Genomic DNA, 20,602 nt, shown 5'->3' on the forward strand with positions numbered 1-20,602 from the left:
TGGCACTCTGCCATAAATTGCAGTGGTAAAGCTTCACCTGCTTTATTGTCTTCAGTCAGTGTACTCAGGAGATCCTGCAGACGCTGAAGCAGAGAAGTGCTGCCCAGCCGCTCCAGGTTTAATCTTGAATCTTCATCAGCTGCAAGTAGAAAATGACAGAGACAGGCATATGGTAAGAGTATTTTGCTTTGAATCCCTGTTTCATTCAGTGTCAGATGATTTCTGATCAGGTATGTTGGCTCCACCAACAAATTATCTTGAAATTTTGAATTATCCATCCTCATTTAATGAATGCAATAGGGAATAGTTTCTTCCTTTCAGAGCTTTGATAAAAGACACCTGATGTTAATCTCAGATTGACATTTCTCTGGTAGACCTTTCTTTAAGATTTTTTTTTTTTTATTTAAACTAACAGCAGCCTCTCACATTGCTTGGAGAAATCACAAAGTAATCCTTCTGGTACCAGCTGTAGGCACTCCAGATTTGTGTGGTTTATCTTTTTTTTTTTTTTAATCCATTTCTGTATCAACTAGTCCCTATGCTGGAGCTTTTCTGTGAATAACGATAAAATTTCCTGTTCAAGTGTTATTAACCTGCCCTATTTCCCAACTATAAAATGCAATAAAATGGGGGGAAGGGCAGGAATAAATGTAGGAAACCTTAAAAGAGATTTCAGCAGCTACACTTCTTGGTACATTTCTACCATCAATCTCAATCAAAGTGCGTACCAATACAGATCACCAACGTGTTGGTTCAGGAAGAGTAATATAACTGATGGAATTGATTTGTACGTACATAGAGAATTTATAATTCTTTAACCATCCTGTTTTCCCAAAGTGGGTTGCAAACAGGAGCTCTTAGTGGTGTTATACTTGCGGTAACATAAGGTTTTTGTAATCTGGACAGTAAATTTAATCTCTGCTAATGAACAGCAGACATTCAAAGTAGTGGACAGTGAGAGGGAGGTATTGCAAAACTCTGAATATTAATATATATATTTTTAGTTACACTTTGGATTGTACTATGGAGTTTTAGTTGTTTTTACCCACACAGATGGGTGACACCATATAGCTCCTCAGTAGGAAATATACAAGAAAACTAACTGTTGCAAATAACCCGCCCCAACAGTTCAGAAGCTTGTTATGAAGATATTTGCAGACCTTAGACATCCAAGTTGTTAGCTTGTCAAATGTACAAAAAGACAGCTGCGAAGCACAGTGGGGATTTCAGTTTAAGACTAAATATGAATACTATAAATTCCCTGTTCTATGTTGAGCCAATTCATATCTCTATCCCCACATTGTTTTTTAATTCAGAGCAGTGTTAGCAAGTAACTTTGCTTTGAGATTTAAAAACAAAAAAAAGAACTCTCTTCAATATAGAGTTCTACTTCTGTCTTACCAAGCCTAGCAATTCTTTGTATTTGCAAGTAAGATTGAATAAGCCCAATGAGTCCAAGATTTACAAAGCAAACCTATAAAGGTATCTTTAAGGACCCTTCCAACCCAAACCATTCTACAATAAACCAACACAACAGCTGTTTCACCTGCAAAGCAGTTCTATAATGGCTGCTTTTTTGTAGTTGGCTTTGTGAAAGAATTTAATTTTTGATTTGCCTGTTCTTACAGAGCTCATTTCACAAAGTTGTCCAGCACTGGTTGGGTCTGATGATAGTAACCCTCCAGACTCTGTGTGCAATTTAATGATACATCTTAGTCTTGACCTACAGTATGACTTCAAAATTTGAGAACAGCAAAGTTTAATTCTTTCACTGGGCTGGATGGAGTCTGCATTAGTGCAAGTAAATACATTGCTGTTTTTGTAGTGTAAAGCAGGCTTGCCTGTTCTTGATCCATATAGGACTGTATTATCTTTGTAGTAGGCTACCCCCTTTTAAAATATAACTTCAGTTAAGCAAAACTTAAGTTAAGCACAGCTCATTTTAAAGTGTGGCAAGTGGAGAGACAAGTTTCTTTAAATTACCTAATGCCTACTTAAGCTGCTTCAGAGATAGAGATGCTTTATCTGTCAACTTACATTCAGCAAATACATCATCCCTTGAATCTCAAAGCAGCAGGAAAAAAATATATAGGGCGCCCAACCTCCCCATTTTACAAGACTAGCACCCACCAATGATATTACTTGTGCTGCCAGTGTTCTGAAGTCATTCCTGCTTTTTCTCCAGCTGATCAGCACAGATAAAAGTCCCCTCTGAAAGCATACATGCTTCTCTTCTGGTTTTAATGCTGCATCCACTGTTTTATGACCACTAAAATCAAAAGACTCTTACCTGAGAGTTGATGAGACATCTCACTGGTGTTGATGGTGGGGAGAGAAAAGAGAGGACAGGAGAAGCTGATGATGATGAGACAGCAGAATACCAGCTTGTGCATTGTTGCCGTGTTGAATATATTTTGTCTTTGTCAACCCCTGGAACTCTGAACTCCTGTCTCACTGTTGCCTCTGCTCCCAGTTTCACTCGTTATATAGCTGCTCATGACCTCATAAATATCATCATGCCTCTTCCACCCCAACCCCCCCAAAAAAAAAAATCCAATGAATTTATTGCCCATTGATTCTAAATGGAAACCACTTTGCATTGATGTAATTTTTCAAGGTAACAGTTCACGGACAATAAATTTACTGTCTTACAGCTTGGTGTACAAAATGGATATTATATCAAACCAAGCACAGTAAAGTTTATAAATCTGGCATAAAGAAAAGTAACTTCCAGTTATAAATCATGAGTTAACAAAAGGGTCAGACGTTGGTTGAAATGACCAGGGCAATAAGACAGCTGATTTATGAGCCCTAGCAAGCTTGACGCAAAGCATCTGATATGAAATATGCTTTTTTTTTCTTTTGTGAAATGGATGGATGTGTTACGTTTGGCATTCTTGTGCCAGAACAAGCAAAAAAGGAAAGCTAAAGTATCTAGTTAATTTACACGAAAATCTTAGTGTGGTGGGTTGTTTGGTTGGTTGATGCTTTTTTTGATTTTCCTTGTAGCATTTCACATCTACTTGTTTGAGAAGACCTTATCCAACATTGCCCTAGAGAATCATCTTGACAGAGAAAGTAGAGCTTCCACATGGAGACTTACTTGAATGCATGTAGACTACTTTGGCTGGTATTGAATGCAAGTGCCTCGCTAGACTGGGTGTCCCTTTTCCATTTCACTTTATCTTCTGTTTTCTTCACTTCTAAGTAACTACTTCATTCTGTGTACTAGCTTTTTTTTTTTTTTTCCTGTTTGCCTTTTGTTTTTATTTAATGCTATGAAGTGGCTGCTATGCTTAGTATATTAATCTTTCAACTTTAGCTTGTTTCTATCTATCTGATATATTTTGTCTTCTCTACTTACAATTTCATTTTCATATCGAAGAACTCACTCATCTTACCTTCATTCTCTACAGAGCATCATATCTAATAGTCTAGAAACTTTAAAACTAATAATTAAGAATTTTATTTGACTTTTCTTAAGTTGAGAAAAACTGATGTCTGTTCAGATTAGTAATAGAGGTTCCATAACTTTCTTTCCTGCCTCTCTAATCAAACATTTGTGCTTTCAAATCCTTTTCAAATTACTATGAAATCTAACTAATGTCACTATTGTTTCCATATTTTTGATTGTGATAACTGTAAGTTGCACAAGTTACATGCTTCCTTCTTTCTTTGTTAACATTTCCTGTTGAAGATTAAGATTTTATATCATGAATTCTGTGGCTCCTAGAACTGTTTTAAAATTAGCAATATCTGTTATATTAGAATAGCTGGATTTCTGCTGCAGATTTAATTCAAAGAAAGCATGCTTTTCATGTGCATGGTTAACAGGTTGTCCAGAGAAGCTGTAGACTCTGTGAATGACAGAATGATTGCTGTTGGAAGGCACCTCTGCAGTTCATCTAGACTAATCCTCCTGCTTGAAGCATGCTAAGTCGGAGCAGGTTACCCTGGAGCGTGTCCAGTCAGGTTTGACCAGCTTTAAGGATGAAATGGAACAGAACTTCAAAACTCAGACAAGGCCCTGAGCATCTCCATGTAAGTTCAAATGCTCTGCTTTGAGTCCAGAGACACGGTGGAAGAGGTAACAGAGGACCTTCAGACAGACCTCCTTTCTAGCTAAGTTCTTCTGTTATCCTGTGTGTACAGAGAGGTCCAGTATTGACTTAGAGAACTCATGCTGCTGGTGTCTGAACTATAAAACCTGTTTCTCTGGACTTCACTGAAGCGAGCGGATGTGACAAAATAATTTCCCTACAGAATTAACCTAATACATTTCATGTGCCTCTTTCCCTGTGCTTCCCTACAAGATAAATAAGTAGGTAGAGAGGAATTCTCTCTGCTCATCTGAGTCATGCAACTCTTCGTTCCAAAACTGCGGACAGTTATTAGGTCTGATTTGATGCATGATCTCACTGTTGGTGCTGGATGCTCTGTACAAATGCTTCTCCTTCAGTGAACTATCAATGACAAGGGCATTATCAATATTCACTCTGAGCATCCTCCAAGGAAAGCTAATGAAGCACTTTTCACGAGCGACTTGATGTCCTTTGTCTTCTGACAAGGAAGACTCAGCCTCTTAGAGCAATCATGAAGTGCGTCATGTAGAAGTCAGGCAACTTGCCCACAGATTATTGCCTTCACTCAGATTTGAAATTGTCACTTAAACACTCTTTCTTCCACCAAAATGTCAAAGGCATTTTCCTGAGGTGACAGTGCACACGTCATTATACAGAGCAAAGAAACAGCTCATCCTAAACAAAGGTACAAAACTGGGAATACATATGTGAGGGAAGTAAATGTGAATTGCATTTTGAAAATTTGAGAATTGATTTTCAAAAAACTATTCTAAATTTTATCAAAGCTACTATTTTGTGCAAAATCTTTTAAGTTCTTATTTGTGCTAATAGACTTTCTTTCAAGTGCTTCAGTTTTAAATAACAGGGCAGCAAGACTCCAGATAAATTACTGAACGAACTCTGAATAGTAAATACAAGTTAACCTAGCATAAAAAATTGTTCTGAATTATTGGAAGAAATAACTATTCTTGATTTAAAGTGATGACTCGTGAAGAATGAATTGCTAATAATGTTAGGGAAACATTTAAAGAAATAACTGCAAACTACCCACCTTCTGAGTTAAATAGTAAGGAAGAAATCTGATGCAAAAATTCTTTCCCCCGTTTTAAAACACTTTATAACAAGTAAGCACAAGTTTTGTTATTCAAGTATTGTGGTTGTTGGTAAAAAGAAGGAACTTCAGAGAAGACGATTCATAATTTGTCAGTAGCATATGTATGAGAGACTTTTTCCTGGGATATAATCCTTGATGTAACTATATGGCTTGCATTTAGATTGCATAAAGATAGGCATGCAGTCGAATGCTTATGTATTGACAGCGTAATTGCAGATGAGCTTATCATTATATAAATTATAATTATATAAGTAGTTTTATGTATAATAATTATATAAACAATATATAAAATTAAATTAATCACTGAATTTTGCTAGAATTTTTAACCTAACATGTTTCAGTGAATCCCTCAGAATACTTGCACATGTATACATGTCAGCTGGTGTGAGAGAAAACATATTTGTAGTATTATTCACTTACTTGCTAGGGTCTAGCATATCACTTCGGGGTTTATGTTTGCTTTGATGTCACTGATGGTTTTAGCAGATCTTTGTCCTCAATAATACTTATGAAGTTAACTTCTAATTTCTCTTCGTAGCTAATTCTTCAGCTTCGTAACATGATTATTAGCTCTATTTTGCATATAGAAATAGCTGCCTTGCGATATCATATGTGCAATAACTTTGTCTGTCACTAACTTGCATTGTCTTGTGTATACATTTTATTTTGAGTGTACTGAAAATAGCCTGTTGGGAGACTCAGTGGATCAATGGAAAAAAATAACGTAACTTGGGCACTAGCTTTTGGACACTGAAGATTCTGCTTTTGTCCACACTGTGCAAACTGTGATGTAATACATGCAGTGTATGGTCTGTAAGAACAGGTAGTGCTATATGGTCTACTTGGCTATGCACAGTAGTACTTCTGTGTTCTGATTTTCTCTTAAAGTTTTATTTAAGATCTGATAGGTTCTGACCTAGGTTTTCTTGTTCTGTTACGGGCATAATTATGTGCATAACTCAATGCATACCTCTTCATAAATGAAGATGGGAGGGCTGCAGACATTTCTGAAGATATTTTTATTTTGTTACAGAATTGGCAAATGGCCTAAAAATTTAGTCTGGTACAAGATTGCAGATCACAGCTGCTAAAACATTGCTCCTTTGTTAGTAGTTTCTACCATTCTTGGGGGGGGGTGGGGGGCAGAACTATTGCTTTTGTTTTCTTGTTGGTTTTGGTTTTGTGTATGTGTGGTGGGTTGTGTTTTTTATTGTTGTTGTTTTGTTTGTTTTTGTTTGTTTGTTTGTTTTTCCCTGTTGGGCTGGCACACTGTAGTCTGGGTATTTTCTCCAAGTGAAGCTTGATAAACTGGTCCCTAATTCCCCTGTCTTCTCGGTATTACAGAACTAGCAAGCTAAAGCTTCACACTGTTTGACATGAAGGAAAGTAAGTCTGGCATGACTGGAACTTGGAAATATAGCACATCGATATCTTATGGGAATTGGATTCTGGATATAATGTAGCCACAAACAGAAGAGCAGAGACCAGATCTTGAAATGAGGTTTGTTCCACGAAAAATGTAATGGAACTGACTATATGGTTAAAGTTTATTTTTAAAACTGAAATGATGAGAGCAGACAGTCTAAGTAAGGAAAAAGAGGACATTTTCTGCAGAAAGGAGCTCTCTTTACCTTTCTTCCTGTCTGGTCAGTGCACCACAAAAAACGGAGGACAAAGCAGTCTTGCTGAAAGGCATAGGCTGCAAGTCAGTGACTGTCCGTACTTACACTCCTATTTCATCAGACCAAGTGTAGACCAAGCTGGAGGCTTGGGCTTATTTTCTTTGGAGGTGCGTATCTGCTTCTGCAACACCGCAGCAACTGGAACATGTGAAGGTTTTTGGTTTGGATTTTCTTCAAAGGTTTGTTGTAAGGTGTTGTATTAACAGCTGAATCTTTAAAGACCTACCAATAATCCAGAGTAGTCCAAAACAGTTCTGATCCTAGACACGGTGCACCAATCCTTTCTTTTCTGTTTTAGGAAGCGTAAAGGGAGAGAACAGTTAGGAAAGAACTGGGATAGGTGAGTACGTTTACCTATTTTTTTTCTGACTTGGGCTAAATTAACTTTTGGGTGGCTGTATTCTTTAACCGGTAGCCAGCGTGCCCCGACTAGTAACAGGTACCTAGTTCTTTCAGGCTATTCTTCATAGAAAAGAAACATTCTCTCTCCGTTCATGCTGGTTTTGTCCTTTGGTCGATTTAAGAGAGTTGATAATGAAATTGCTTCCCCGGAAGGTGGCGCTGAGAAACCTTCTGAACAAACCTAGAGTGCCTCAAGAGCAGAACCCGGCACTGAGTCTACTTCAACAGCCAGTGGGGTGTAGACTTAACATTTAGGTCTCTAATATAAATAATTTGAGGAAAAGTAACAGTAGGGTGATGTGATTTTTTTGTTTGTTTTCTCTTCTGAAAAAGTTTATATTTTTCTTCTCTTCTTGCGTTACATATACCTTTCTCAGCTAAAGATTTTTTTTTTTGAGTGTGAAGACATTAAATAAGGTTAGAGATTTTTATTCTGGAGGAAGTCTCCATCTAATGTATTTCTTATTTTTTTGTTTTGTTTGCTTTTTTCCCTGAGTAGCTTCACTAAGAGGAGTCAGCATCGTGCTGCTGGTGTTAAATCTACACTGGAAGTTCAGCCTACTAAATAGCACAACCACAATTATGTGGATTAAAGTACAGCAGACAGTTCAGGACAGTGTCTTCACTCTTGAATGGCTCTTGCATGAAGAGTAGTATGATCTCCTCCACTTTTTTTACTTTGAACATCTTTTTCCTTCTCTTAAATGTCTTCAGTCTTGGTGCTTCTAGAAGTGGCCTGTTGAGAAGGCTTGGAAAGCCTGCTTCAATTATCTGTTTTAACTCTCTGAAATTACAGACAAAAGACCTTATGCAGAATTTTGACCTTCATAGGGCTTTAATGTAGCAGCCCCTTTGCTAGTCTTTTCTTACATCTTGTTCCATTCTGTGTACTAGCTTGTTTTTTCTTCTCCCTTCCTGCTTGTGGTCTCAGTATGTTCTTGGCATTGTTCCTCTATCTCCAGTGCTCAGCCTTGTTTATCTGTTTGCTATAGGTGGAAGTGTAGAGAGTGGGAAGAAAAAAAAAAAAAAGCTTGTAAAAGGAGGATTCAGGAAGGTGTTTGCAGAGCTCTGTCCTTATTCAGCCTCCTGCACAGGACCACGGACAGGGAATGGAGGATGGCACTGGTTGCCTGGAACAGCGCTACCTCATGCTGCTAGAGTCCTTGTGCCTGCATAGGCACCAGGTAATTATTTGTTCAATTTACGTTGTATAAACTATTAAAAATACATGTGACCAGTGATAGGACCCGAGGGAATGGCATGTGGCTGTGTCAGGGGAGGTTTAGGTGGGATGTTAGGAAGAGGTTCTTCGCTGTGAGGCTTGAGGCACTGGATCAGAATCTCCAGGAAAGTGGTCATGGTACTGAGCCTGCTGAAGTTCAAGAAGCATTTGGACAATGCTCTCAGACATAGAGTTTAACAACTAGGTTGCCCTGTATGGAGCCAGGAGTTGTCCTCGATGATCCTTGCAGGTTTCTTCTGACTTGGGATATTCTATGATACCTATCTCTTGCTCCCCTGCCCTTGTGTTCTAGCTTGCTGAGAAAATTACATCCTCAGCAAATTGAACTATGAAGCTTAGTGTCATTTTCTGTTTCTCTCTACCCCTGAGTACTATAGGCTTATTCTCATCTTTGCATCCCTGCAGTTCTGATCTTGAGATCCTAAACTCTCTCCGGCTTCTGTGGGAAGCAGCAATAACCTAATGATTCTTTTCTTCATAGTTTGGGTGGTGACGTGGGCAGGTCAGGCTGTTCTTTTGCATTCTTTCTAGCTCAAAGAACTGCAGAAATTTAAAGCAATAAATTACAACAGATGGTGAAGCATAAGAGTTGTCTTCTACACTTCCCCACTTGGGACATTCATGCTTAGTTATTGTATGATGATGTGCCTTGTTGCTTTCTTATTACAAAACAATTTATTAGCGACTTATTAAGATTTTGCTGCCTTTGAATATAGTGCTCTGGTTCATTATCTTAGGAGCAAGAGGATAAAGCCTGGAATTTACAGTGAAGGATGGGTTAGGATGGAACAAAAGCAATTTTGTCAGAGGTGTCTTTCTGCTCTTTTTATTTTTTTAATCAGATTTTCTCATTTGTTGCACACATTCTTCCTGTTTTTACTAGAGAGGCTTAGGATCACTGATCAGACTCATTTTTACAAAATATAGTTGCTTTTGACTCTCCTGCAAGTGATATTAGAGGACAAATTTCAGTCAGTTCTGAAGAAGTTTAGTGCTTGGACAGAAGCCACTGACTAATTAAAGAGGTCTCCTAATAATCATTGGCATTTATCTGTCCTACTAAAAGGCAGTAAATGAATGGCTAACACAAGCTGACTGTAATTTTTTTACTTTACTTTCCAAGTGCATAATCCTTTTAATCCTTTTTGTGTGTGTGTGTGTGTTTGTTAATTAAATGGAATCTCTGCAGACTCAGTGATTCACATCTCAGGACAAATGTGTATGCTTAACAAGGGGAAAGTTGGCATAGGTCTCATCAGGCAACTTGAGGTTTAAAGCAGTTTTTTCAAGGTTATTGTGTAAATAAATGCACATTCCTTGGCAGTCAGCCACATAGAATCTTCTCTTCACTGTTCAAGAGAGAGATTCCAATTTATTAAATAATTTCTTCTGCAAGTAGTAACCGATTTTCTCCATAATGACTGACTGACTTTCTGACTGATCTTGACTTTAGTGGAAGTCCATTCCTGGGGATAGGGGTGATAAATAAGAGTATGGATTAATAAAGGTGAAGAAAGCAGTTACCAGAGGTTTGTCTTCTGATTTGGCAAATGGAATGTTACTTACTACAATGGAATTAGGTAATGGGAGCAAAATCCTGCAAGAACTCCCTTCTTTCCTGGAAGAATTCTCAAGAGAGATTACAATATACGAGAATTCTGAAGGGCAGTTAGTATTTAGCCTCTTAACTCTTACTCCTTTGCTACATATGCATTTTTTTAGTGAGTAAGGCTTTTACAAAACAGCACCACCTAGTTCCTTCTGAGCAGAGTCTGATGAACAGGTATGGAAATAGAAAGGGTTCACCTGTGTACAGAAGCATAGGTTTTCACGTTTGGAAGAGCAGGATTATGATCTTATATCACAAGGAAAGGACGTATTTATACCTGGACAAGCTTGAGATGTGGGCCCACGTGAATCTACTGAGGTTCAACAAGTCCAAGTGCAAGGCATAATACCTGGGTCAGGGCAATCCCAGACATGAGTACAGACTGGGTGAAGAACTCACCGAGAGCAGTCTTGCAGAGAAGGACTTGGGGTTCTGGTGGATGAAAAGCTTGACATGAGCCAGCAGTGCATACTTGCAGCCCAGAAGGCCAACTGCATCTTGGGCTGCATCAACAGAGGAGTGGTCAGCAGAGGAGGGAGGTGATTGTCCCCCTCTGCTCTGCCCTTGTGAGGATCCACTTGAAGTACTGCATCCAGGTCTAGGGCCCCCAGACAAGCAGGAGTTAAGCTCAGAAGGATCTAATCCATTGCTACCTGCCACCTATGGAAACAGAATACTGTGGGAGGCATACAAAGCTTTCTTCATTTATTATTTGTTTCTGCCATGATACTAACATTTTATTTAAATGGTCTCTTTCTGTGTCATTAGGCATCACTGGAAGAAGGTGCAGAAACAGTTATGTAGGGTAAGATAATTAGTACTGCCACAGCACAGTAAGTCCTTTGCATATTCAGTAATTCCCTGAGGCATATTTAATCACTTTTGAAAAACACATAAATGTTGTATGTTCCAGCCTCATTGTTCCATGTGAGCAGAAGTATTTACAGTCGTAGTCTACACTGCTGATGAGTGCAGAAAGTTAGAAGACGTAATGACAAGAGAGTGGTATACTTTCACGTCTGTAGGCTTCCTGAGTGGAGTGCCTGTTCAGGTTTCTAAATCCTTTAACTCTCCAGTTAGAGAGGAGAATTATCAGCTTCCTTTCTTATTAGAACTGAAACTCATGTTCTGAGTTGAACCATCGAGCATTTTCTGTGGTTACACCTCTACTTCTATAAGATAATGCACTTACTGAGGTGTACCACAACAAGTCAAAAAGATTCATTATTATGGCTGGCTATAATAATGACAATGTTAAATCATCATCATCATCATAAAATCTCTGGATTTCTGATGAGATTTTTAGCTTGATGAGACAACTGTGGTGTTGACTTGCAGTGTTGCAGTTCTTTTGGAGTAAATAGTGTTTCTTCCTTTCATGTACCTGTTCACTGTATTTTTCCATTCTAGTTTGAAAACAATGTATTATGCTTTAGATACTTAAATTCTGTTTTAGATGCTGATGTGTTTATATACATAGATATATTTAGAATTCTTTTCTACTCTTTCAAAGCTGTTTTAAAATTTGTATACTGAGTAAAAGTAGTTTTTTTTTTTTTGGCATGCTTACAGCCTAGAGTAGTGTTCTCTTTCAGGTTAAATGGGTTATACTTTTTCTAAATGAAAACAATCAAAATATCAACACTGTGAATGTTTTTTTTAAAGATATAAACATTTCTCAAGTCTATAGTATTATAGATAAATGTAAATTCTTTTTCACCTCTCTGTCCACCAGCCTCTTTTTCCAGAATAGCATTTGTTCTAAACCTGTTGAAAATGCTTGTGTGCAGGGGAAAAGTGTACAATTGTAACCTAAGATTTGGTTTCATACTGACTTAAATTGGTAGATTGGACATTTTATTTGTTTTGAAATGACTTGTTTCAGTTTAGATTATGTAAACTGAGAATAGATTTAACAGGTTTAAGGTAAACTATACTAAATCATTCCTAAATTGAAGTAGGTGTGTTTGTATGGGGTTTTGCACTTGGTTCATCACATTAAAAAATGATTTATTTTCTTATTGCAAACTGGCTAGACAAACAGGAGAAATCTGAACTGATTTCAGTGGATGTTCGGCTGGTGTTTTTTTCCACTACAATAAAAATCCAGTTTGCTTCAGAGAATTGCGGGAATAATATGCTGCTTTCACTGGCAGGCATCCAGGATCTGGAAGGTGAATGGAAACATAATAGGTGATATCATAACTAGCTCTTGCCAAACTGAGGTTAGAGGGAATTTCCATTTTCTTTGTAGACTATATTAGAAGCTCTTATTTACAGTGAGGGCAATGACAATATCCAACAGCCTTGTTCATGCCAGTTCCAGGGATAGAAGGATGCTCAGATATCTGTTCATGACACTCAGCTAACAACAAAAAAAATAAAAATAAAAATAAAAACCAACAAACACTCCACACACACACACACCAAGAAAACAACTGTGGGATGAAGCACCTCCTTTGACAGAGTCTGAAAAAAGCACTGTGTCAGGGAAGCCTTATTTGTAGCTGAGAAAAAAACTGAGGTAATGCTTATTGACAGAATAAGACTTTGTATAATTTTAATAGTGAAACTTATCTCCAATTTTTGTGACCTGCTTAAAACGCAAGTGTTGTGGTGTGAGTTACTTGTTTAATAATTTTTCCTGTGTTACATCTGTTCAGAGTGGGCCATCTCTTTATGGAGAGTTCTAGGTGATTAGTCAGAATGACTGTCAAAGATAACGGTGCACTAGCTTTAATTTATGAAAAGACAAGTTGGTAAGTGTTTTCAAATAGTGAACAGCTTCATTTGGGGAGTACAATATACTTGTGTCCTTTATTCTTCAAACAGCATTGATTCTGTTTGGAAATGTTTTGAGTGTGACACCGTGCCAGATGTAGAGGAATTCTTCTCTACATTGCACATGTTTTCTGGGAGATCTTATGCTACATCTGTACTCACTAAACTGTAGGTCTTGTTCTTTGCTGTTGGAAGGAGATATGCAATTAGTGCACCTGAAGGAAGGCACATTGAAGCAGAAGGAGGTGCCTGAGGGAGCTCACAGTGGACAAGAGATACTTGATGCAATAGCAGAGTAAGCATAAAAGATCTGATAGAAAAACTGAAAATAAGAACTCATGTTTATACTTTAAAAAATATGTTTATATGTTTACGAGAAGCTATTACAGTTTCAGAGTCTTTCCCACCCAGAAGTACCAGGCACAGGAACACACAAGCATGCCTAGGTGTTGTTTACTTGTAGAATAAAGGGAGATGAGGGACAGAAAACCTTTTGCTATGAAGCTTTTGCTTTCCTTTACCACGCAACTCAAGATATCTGGCAACCAAGGTTTTAAGCACTGATGCCAGTAACTGTGTCAGGAAATGGTACTGCTTCTGGAAGCAATAAGAAAGCAGCAGGCTTCCCTGTTTAAACTTAACTTTAAAGGGGATCTGTCTCCTCTTGCCATGCTTTCAGAATTCTGGTCTGATATCACCAAGGCCTCCACACACAGTCTGGCTAAAAGGACACTTTCTGACTTCCAAAAAAAACAAATGGAAATGCAAAAAGCTTACATCTGGCCTGTTACCTCATTCTCAGCCACCTGGGCTGCTTGAGAGTCATCATGGCATTCCCAGTTTCTTTTTGCTCACCACATAATAAATTAAAAAGATTGTTAAGAAAATAAATATTTACAGAAAGCAGACAACAGCTACAGCTCAGAAGGACTGATCTGCATTATTTCTGTGTGAACTGGGAAGTTTATTCAGATATTAAAGAATCTGTATGTTTTAAGAAAATCTACATGTGAAGCCAAGATGCCCATGACCTATCAAAAACAGGTGCAAACCAGAGCTTTTTGGAATAAGAAGTACTTCTGTTTAACTCTGCAAAGTTTATGCTAAAAAGACAAGTTCCAAGTTTTAATGTTTTGCAGAGGTCAGAATGATAAAGAAACAGTTCATTACAGGATGTGAATGAATGAATGAACTACACAAACTAAGTTTCAGATTGAGGCTGTTGACTAAATGTTTGGCTCAGGATCTGATGTATAGTTGGAGAAGAAAACATGAATTTTAATATTTTTTTTTCCTGCTCCCCCCCTTCAACCCCCAAGATTTGGAGGTATATAAAAATGTTGGAATATTCAAGAATTCCACTGGCAGAAGTGACCCCAAAATATTACTTAAGATTTCGACCTAACATTTTAGTCAAAAAAAGATAGTATAAATGAATTATGTTCCACAAAGCACATGATTCTATGCCTGTAATTTGAATTTCTTATGGAAAGTTACAATTCACAGAACTTGACAAAAAGCTGCTAAACGTTCCATCTTAGTATGTACAGTGTTCCTGTTGCTCTGAACTGTAATATCTTGCTTAGCAGCAAAACAGCTTAATTCACCTGTATTTTCAGTTCCGTGATAACCACATAAAATACAGCGCTGCTGCCAAGGCATTCCGGTAGCATGCAAGCACTGCAGCCCTTCTGTGAAGTGCCCGTCTTCTCTTTCTCATGATTTATTTTACTTTTGAAAATAACGTGTTTTACTCTTCACTGTTAGGGCTTCTTGGTTGATATTTAAAATCATGTCTGCATTGTAGATCTAATTAAGTATTTCACAGAAAGAGTACAAACCTAATTTTATCATTAATTTACGCTTCTACGGTCTTAACTGACAAAAATTACAGGTAGAATTATTAACGTAATCCTTTGATTTAAAGGAAGATTGGACCTGGAATTTCATTCGGATTGTTTCTTTTCTTTCTGTGAATGACTGTTCCTTGAAATAGTCCAGCAGGCCAGTTCTAGTGTAAATGTGTCCCTTGTTTTCTGAAATTAATTTGTACTGATTTAGGTGTTTTTGTTTGTTTGGCCACAGGCTTTCTGTTGATTCATGGGACTTTCATGTCACTCCTGAAGCTTCAGTATGAAACAGCAAAACGAAGCTCTCTGGAAAAAGTGTTGAAATGAGCACCTCAAGTAGAGTAAGTAGATTTGCTTCCACTTCAGGTGCAGAAGAGGAAAATAAGGGTTTCACAGTCTTCTGGGTATTTCAAAATGTATGCAGAATGCACTAGCAAAATGTAAAACTCCAACTAGTATATCTTTTTCCAAGCAAAAAACACCAGCTGTTCTGAGTTTTTACAGGATGTGTACATTAATTCTCATACCTAATGTGTGGATTAGAAACTAATCACAGGCAGAACTATTTTAGCCGGTTCTAAAATATCCTCCCCAGCTGTAAAGGCCACTCTTTGATTTATAAATATTGGTGGGTTTTCATATGTCCTATCTGTGTCTTTAAGTTTTTGTGAACTTGGCTTACTAGTCACTTATTTCTTATGAACAGAGATGAAAGGAGACTTGGACTAGGGACTCAAAACAAATAATTTATTTAAATATACTTAACTTTACAGTTCAGGGTTACTACACTTATTTCCTAACGTGTATAAGAAGTTACAAAAAAGGAAATTTATCAAAATTAGTAAGCATGGTTTGGTGAAAATAACCTATCTTGATTTTGTGCTGAATGGAGAGATGGGCTGTTATTCTTCAAACACAACAGCATCCTTCTCTAAGTTGGAATCACGTAGGAAAATCACCCTCTACCCGACAGGTTGGTGGGTTTTCATTCTATTTTTGAACAACATTTACTGAAGAAATAAAATAAAATATTTGGTTTTGAAAAAGGTTAAAAATGATGTCATTGCCATGACTCAAACATTCATTTTCTTTTTTCTCTTTAAGACCAAAGTAACAGTAATTGATCAAAAAGACAGATACACTGATGTTAAAATCTTTCCAACCTCAGAGTTACAGAAATAGTACCAGAAATGTATCGCGTTCTACATATACCTCATCTACAATGTACATAATATATTTACATCACCTAAAAGATCAAAGCTGAATGATGTAGAACAGAAGGTGTTACAGTCCAGCTGCACAGTAACATCCCTTTCTAAGAGCAAGTCAACCACAGCTTTTCTCAGAGTTTCCGCTACCTCTTTTAAGGCAATCACCAGAATACAACAGCAGACAAAAACTATTATAAAACACATTACAGCTCTAGATTTTTATATCTTCCTCTCTCCTACATAAGGAGGCGTGTGGTGGTCAGGCCAGGTATCTGTTTCCACGTCTGATAGCAACTGAAAATCTGAAACGAGATCTATCTGTAGCTGCAAAAGGAACCCAACGCTGTTGGGTTTGAGCCATGATATAGGAGGAGCTGCAGCTCTACACTCGAGGACAGCTGAGCTGGTAACAGCAATAGAGAGACCATGAGTGTCACATGTAGCTCTCCAATGTGCTACTGATCTCCTTTTTAGTGACAAATGCTTTCAGACTGCATGTACATTATGGGTCAGACATCATTTATCAGAGGAAGGAGAAGGCCATACTGCCTTCTCTTATCTCTTTTAAGCGCAGTACTACATTTAGATCAAGCACTACTTCTTAGAAATATGATTCCTAGTGCTAGATAAAGAAAGTCAACAAACTAGATATTTTTATATATTTTTACTTTTTTAAGAATTAGGAAAGCTATGTTTTTTTCCTTCCTCGCTGGGCTATGTACCACTCTGAAATTTACAGATTATGTTTCCTCCCTATTTATGTAAACAGGTTCTTGTTCTGTGTTCTAAAAAGAAACACAAATATGGTTGACCTGGACAGTCCAATTCCTAATTCTCCAAAAGATCTCTGAATTCTGTGGATTTGCCACAGTCCTGATATTCACCTTGTTCTTCTTCAGGAAAGCGGCAGCTGCAGGCATCTTCCTGAACTGATTGTTCAGGTGTAGTATGCACTAAAGAAAAAGAGCAAATGTTCACTTTCTGTTGTTTTTATTCTGCCATCCTACTTCACTCTTCCTCAAGTCACAACTGCAGGAAGTCAACAAGAATTATTTTTCCACGTGATTCCATAATTTGGCATGAAATTATTTCTCAACAACACTATTTCTAATAAAACTAATTTATAATACTTTGTTTTCCCTAATGCAACAGCTGCTGCTTGTACTGTTTGCCACAAGGATGAAAGGAAGACTAACTTGGAATTGTTGTTTTTTTGTTTGTTTATTTTTGTCTGAGTAACATTCTCTCCTGTATTCAGAATTACCCTAGAAAATCAACCCCTTAGCTGTTAGGAGAAATTTAAAATCAGAACAACAACAAAAACAACCTTGCTATTTTCTTCTAGTTGCTAGTTTGAAGGGTAACTATAGTATTAGCTTTTTTAATAAAACAACTAGGTATGCAGGGCAGTGCAAAAGAGTGACATGTACATGCTTACTCAGACACAATTTAGAAGTCTCAGGATCATAGACTCATAGAACATCCCGAGTTGGAAGGGATCGACAAGGCTCATCAAGTCCAACTCCTATCTCCACACAGGACCACCCATCCCCTCCTGTCCAAAGTCTTTTGCTTCCAGTTAATTTTAAGATAATACATACTTTTGCTAACAGCTCTGTCAGTGTCAGCTGCAAAGGACTGGGAGAAAAGTCCTGATTGGGAACACTTATGAAACTGCAAGCAAACTTTCTTCTGGTAGCTTAACTTATGATTACAGTCACTTTCCATTACCCAAGGTAATATGGGCTAGTATTCTCCAAATAATTTGAAAGCTTAGGTAATACAGGTACTGTACAGTTCACTCCAAATGCAAAAAAAACAAGTTTTTGGTAGAGCCAAACTAGAGCTTGATAAACTGTTGGCTGCAATTCATCTCATCTTTGTGTAGTAATCTTGTGCTTCCTCAGAGGGCTTTTTAGCTCTCAGAGGGCAGTGCTAGATTCAGGCTGGTTCTGCATCTCTTTAGCAGCACGTCCCAACTGCTACTACAGTGCAGACCTGACTCCAGCTTTGGGTGCAAATAAGACAGCCAGGCTCTTTTCAGTGATGCCCGCTGCCGTGACAAGGGGCAACGGGCACAAAGTGGAATGCAAGAGGTTCCATCTAAACATCAGGAAGCACTTTGTTACTGTGCAGGTGACTGAGCACTGACACAAGTTGCGCAGAGAGCTTGTGGAGTCTCCTCGTTTGGAGATCTTCAAAAGCTGCCTGGAGATGGTCCTAGGCAACCTACTCTGAGTATCTCTGAGCTGGACCAGCTCAGAGTCTCTGAGTTGGACCAGCTGACCTTCAGAGGTCCCTTCCAACCTTAAAAATTCTGACTGATAACCCCACTTCTACTGAAGCCAAACTTCAGAGATACTGACTCCAGGCCACTGATACTGTTTCTGAGCAGACAGAAATGGAAGGTGCTATTGCAGTGCATGCCAAGGATGGTACTTGGAAGTGATAGAACTGACCTTTAAATTAGATTAGTAAAGCTCAGTTAAGCTTTTCCACCTGCACGGATACTTCACTTCTATGGATATGCTTGCAGTTATCCTGTAATACTGCTAAAACACCCACTGATAATTAAGAGTTTTTTTTGTAATAAAAATAACAAAATTAATTCTCCTTTCAGTTACTATTTCAAACTTCTAGAAGGAAAAAAAAATTATCTGCAACTTTTAAAGAGACTTCAAAAACGTGGATTCCTGATTTCTGCCTAGTTTCAAAAAGATAAATGAAATTGAGGAGCGTATCTATCTTACTTTTCTTGAAGACAGCATGTAGTTTCTTTTTCTGCCAGATGCTGAAGCATACACATGAAGGTAGCAGAAATACCATGCACAACAGCCCAGCTACAGCAAGAGAAATTCTGATAATGTCCATCTGGATATTCTTCCCTAGGAAGCAAACAACAGTCTTTAAGAAGTGCTACAGAGCAAAATTCTACTGCACTTGAATTAGTTGACCTTCTTGTCTCCATTTCAACATGGCTGCTTCTATATTAATCTTGCAAAATGGGTATGAGAAAGGACTCCTGCTTTAAACAGTAAGTGAAAAAGCTATAGTAAGTTGGTGATAATTCCTCAGCTCCGTAAGCAATACTACACAGTGACTCACCTGGCACAGTGACAAAAAGTGGAATCCCAGGAGAAGTGGTAGATAGAATAGTGGCTAAAGTGGGATTATCTGAAGTATGTTTGCAAACCACATCTTTTGCTGCAGTTCCAGGCTCCACAACCTGGTTTGCTGAGCACCTGAAAGACATTTAAAGGGAAGAAAAAGAAAAAAAAAAAGAAAAAAAGTCATGGAGAGAAGTCCAGTCAAGCTACAGCATTTATTTTTAGCTTACTTACTTTGTCCAGTTTTTACAGGAGCCATTTGGCTGATCATTAAAAGTTCCATAGTGGCAAGTCTGGCAACCTTCAACAGACAAGGAGAGGTATGTTTTTACAGGATGAGCATACAGAACAACATGTGAAACATTATTTTTAACAGCTTAGAGTAACTATGATCTACATTCACAGAATTACTATTCTCTTTATCTTATTATGTTGCTCTAAGCATTCATGGCAAGTCCTTCCCTGTGCCCATCCCTGTGAGCTATGTACTAGTACAGTACTTGGATACAGTTTCCTACTACATGCTGGCAACAAAAGAAGTGACATGCCAAGGGAACCAACTGGTGCATGATTTCAGTGGGCTTGTCTGCTACCGCGCTCACTCCACGCAGCGTGCAAACTGCTGAACAGCACCAGCAGCTTTTATCTTAGGACGTTCTTGCTGTAATTCTTTAAGAGACGTGCAAGAGGCCGTGCTGTGTAAGGTGCCGGGGATGCAAACGTATTAAGCTAGCAGGGAAGTCAATCTTACCGCTCCCAGCGCTCTCCTCACCCACGCCACAGCTTCTGTCACACCGGGAGCAGCCGTCGCCACTGCATCGGTACCCCTCCTTGCAGGTGCACTCGGCATCGCTTTTTGGTGAGCACGCTTTTAAATACCTGAATCTTCCTGGAAGGTGCAAACGAACCTGATGTTACAAAAAAAAAAACAAATACACGAAAACTAGTGCAGCAAAGGCCTGGGACCTTTACTCTTATAGAAATAAAAGCTGGTCAGTTCAGCGAGATGCATCATCTTACTTCACTGGTAACATCTCCACTTACAACGGCATGACAAATGTCGTCTTTCCTTTTTTTTTTTTTTTCCCCCAATCTAGGCGGAGGTTAAACCTCGCCGCCGCGTCCGGACCCCACCGCCTCCCGGTACCTTCGCACTTGCGGCATAGCGTGCAGCCCCTGAGTCCCGCGGCGCTGGAGAAGGTGTCGGGCGGGCACTGCCGGCAGCCCGCGCCCCGCCCGCAGCCCGCGCTCACCACGAAGGTACCTGCAGGCCGAGACAGACAGACGCTGCAGAGGGGCCGCGCCCGGCACCCCGCGGCGCGGCGCGGCCCGGCCCTCGCCCTCACCCGCCGGGCAGTCGGCGCCGCAGGGCGCGGCGGCCGCGGGCCCCGGGCTCAGCGCTAGCGCGAGCAGCGCTGCCGGCAGAAGCGCCCGCGCGCGGCTGGCCTGCGGCGGCCGCGCTGCTGCGGCTCCCATGGGGTCGGTGCGCGGCGGCGCGGACGGCTGGAGTGCGCGCGGGGC

General features: G+C 39.0%; 2 protein-coding genes across 12 annotated transcripts in view; one reads left to right on the top strand and one right to left on the bottom strand.

Moving 5' to 3' along the window:
• PER3 (period circadian regulator 3) overlaps window positions 1-3,970 on the top strand; it is a 32,294-nt gene extending 28,324 nt beyond the window's left edge. Inside the window, exons 21-23 of one of the 8 annotated variants that reach the window (XR_013941346.1) lie at window positions 56-172; window positions 3,010-3,130; window positions 3,835-3,970. Coding sequence is in view for 6 of the 8 variants with exons in the window: in XM_080563947.1 (XP_080420073.1) it covers window positions 56-226 (171 nt within the window). In the remaining 2 variants the exon portion in view is untranslated. Of the gene's footprint in view, window positions 1-55; window positions 2,198-3,009; window positions 3,182-3,834 lie in introns of those variants that run through there. The other 7 variants (XR_013941347.1, XM_080563948.1, XM_080563947.1 and 4 more) reach the window with 7 other exon arrangements.
• TNFRSF9 (TNF receptor superfamily member 9) lies at window positions 104-20,557 on the bottom strand (the record flags this gene model as incomplete). Of its 4 annotated transcripts, XM_080563998.1 has the most annotated exons (9): window positions 104-139; window positions 2,291-2,313; window positions 16,859-16,927; window positions 18,725-18,859; window positions 19,080-19,216; window positions 19,316-19,382; window positions 19,833-19,970; window positions 20,229-20,345; window positions 20,428-20,557. In XM_080563998.1, 9 exons carry the CDS (start codon window positions 20,555-20,557, stop codon window positions 119-121), a joined length of 837 nt encoding a protein of 278 aa, XP_080420124.1. In that variant the 3' UTR covers window positions 104-118. The 4 variants fall into 4 exon arrangements, with proteins under 4 accessions (XP_080420124.1, XP_080420123.1, XP_080420125.1 ...); XM_080563997.1 differs by lacking the exons at window positions 104-139; window positions 2,291-2,313 and adding an exon at window positions 6,340-12,299; XM_080563999.1 differs by lacking the exons at window positions 104-139; window positions 2,291-2,313 and adding an exon at window positions 15,492-15,773.
• Between the last annotated feature and the right edge of the window lie 45 nt (window positions 20,558-20,602).

Source organism: Anser brachyrhynchus, assembly GCF_964034855.1.
Source record: "Anser brachyrhynchus genome assembly, chromosome: 21".
NCBI lineage: Eukaryota > Metazoa > Chordata > Aves > Anseriformes > Anatidae > Anser > Anser brachyrhynchus.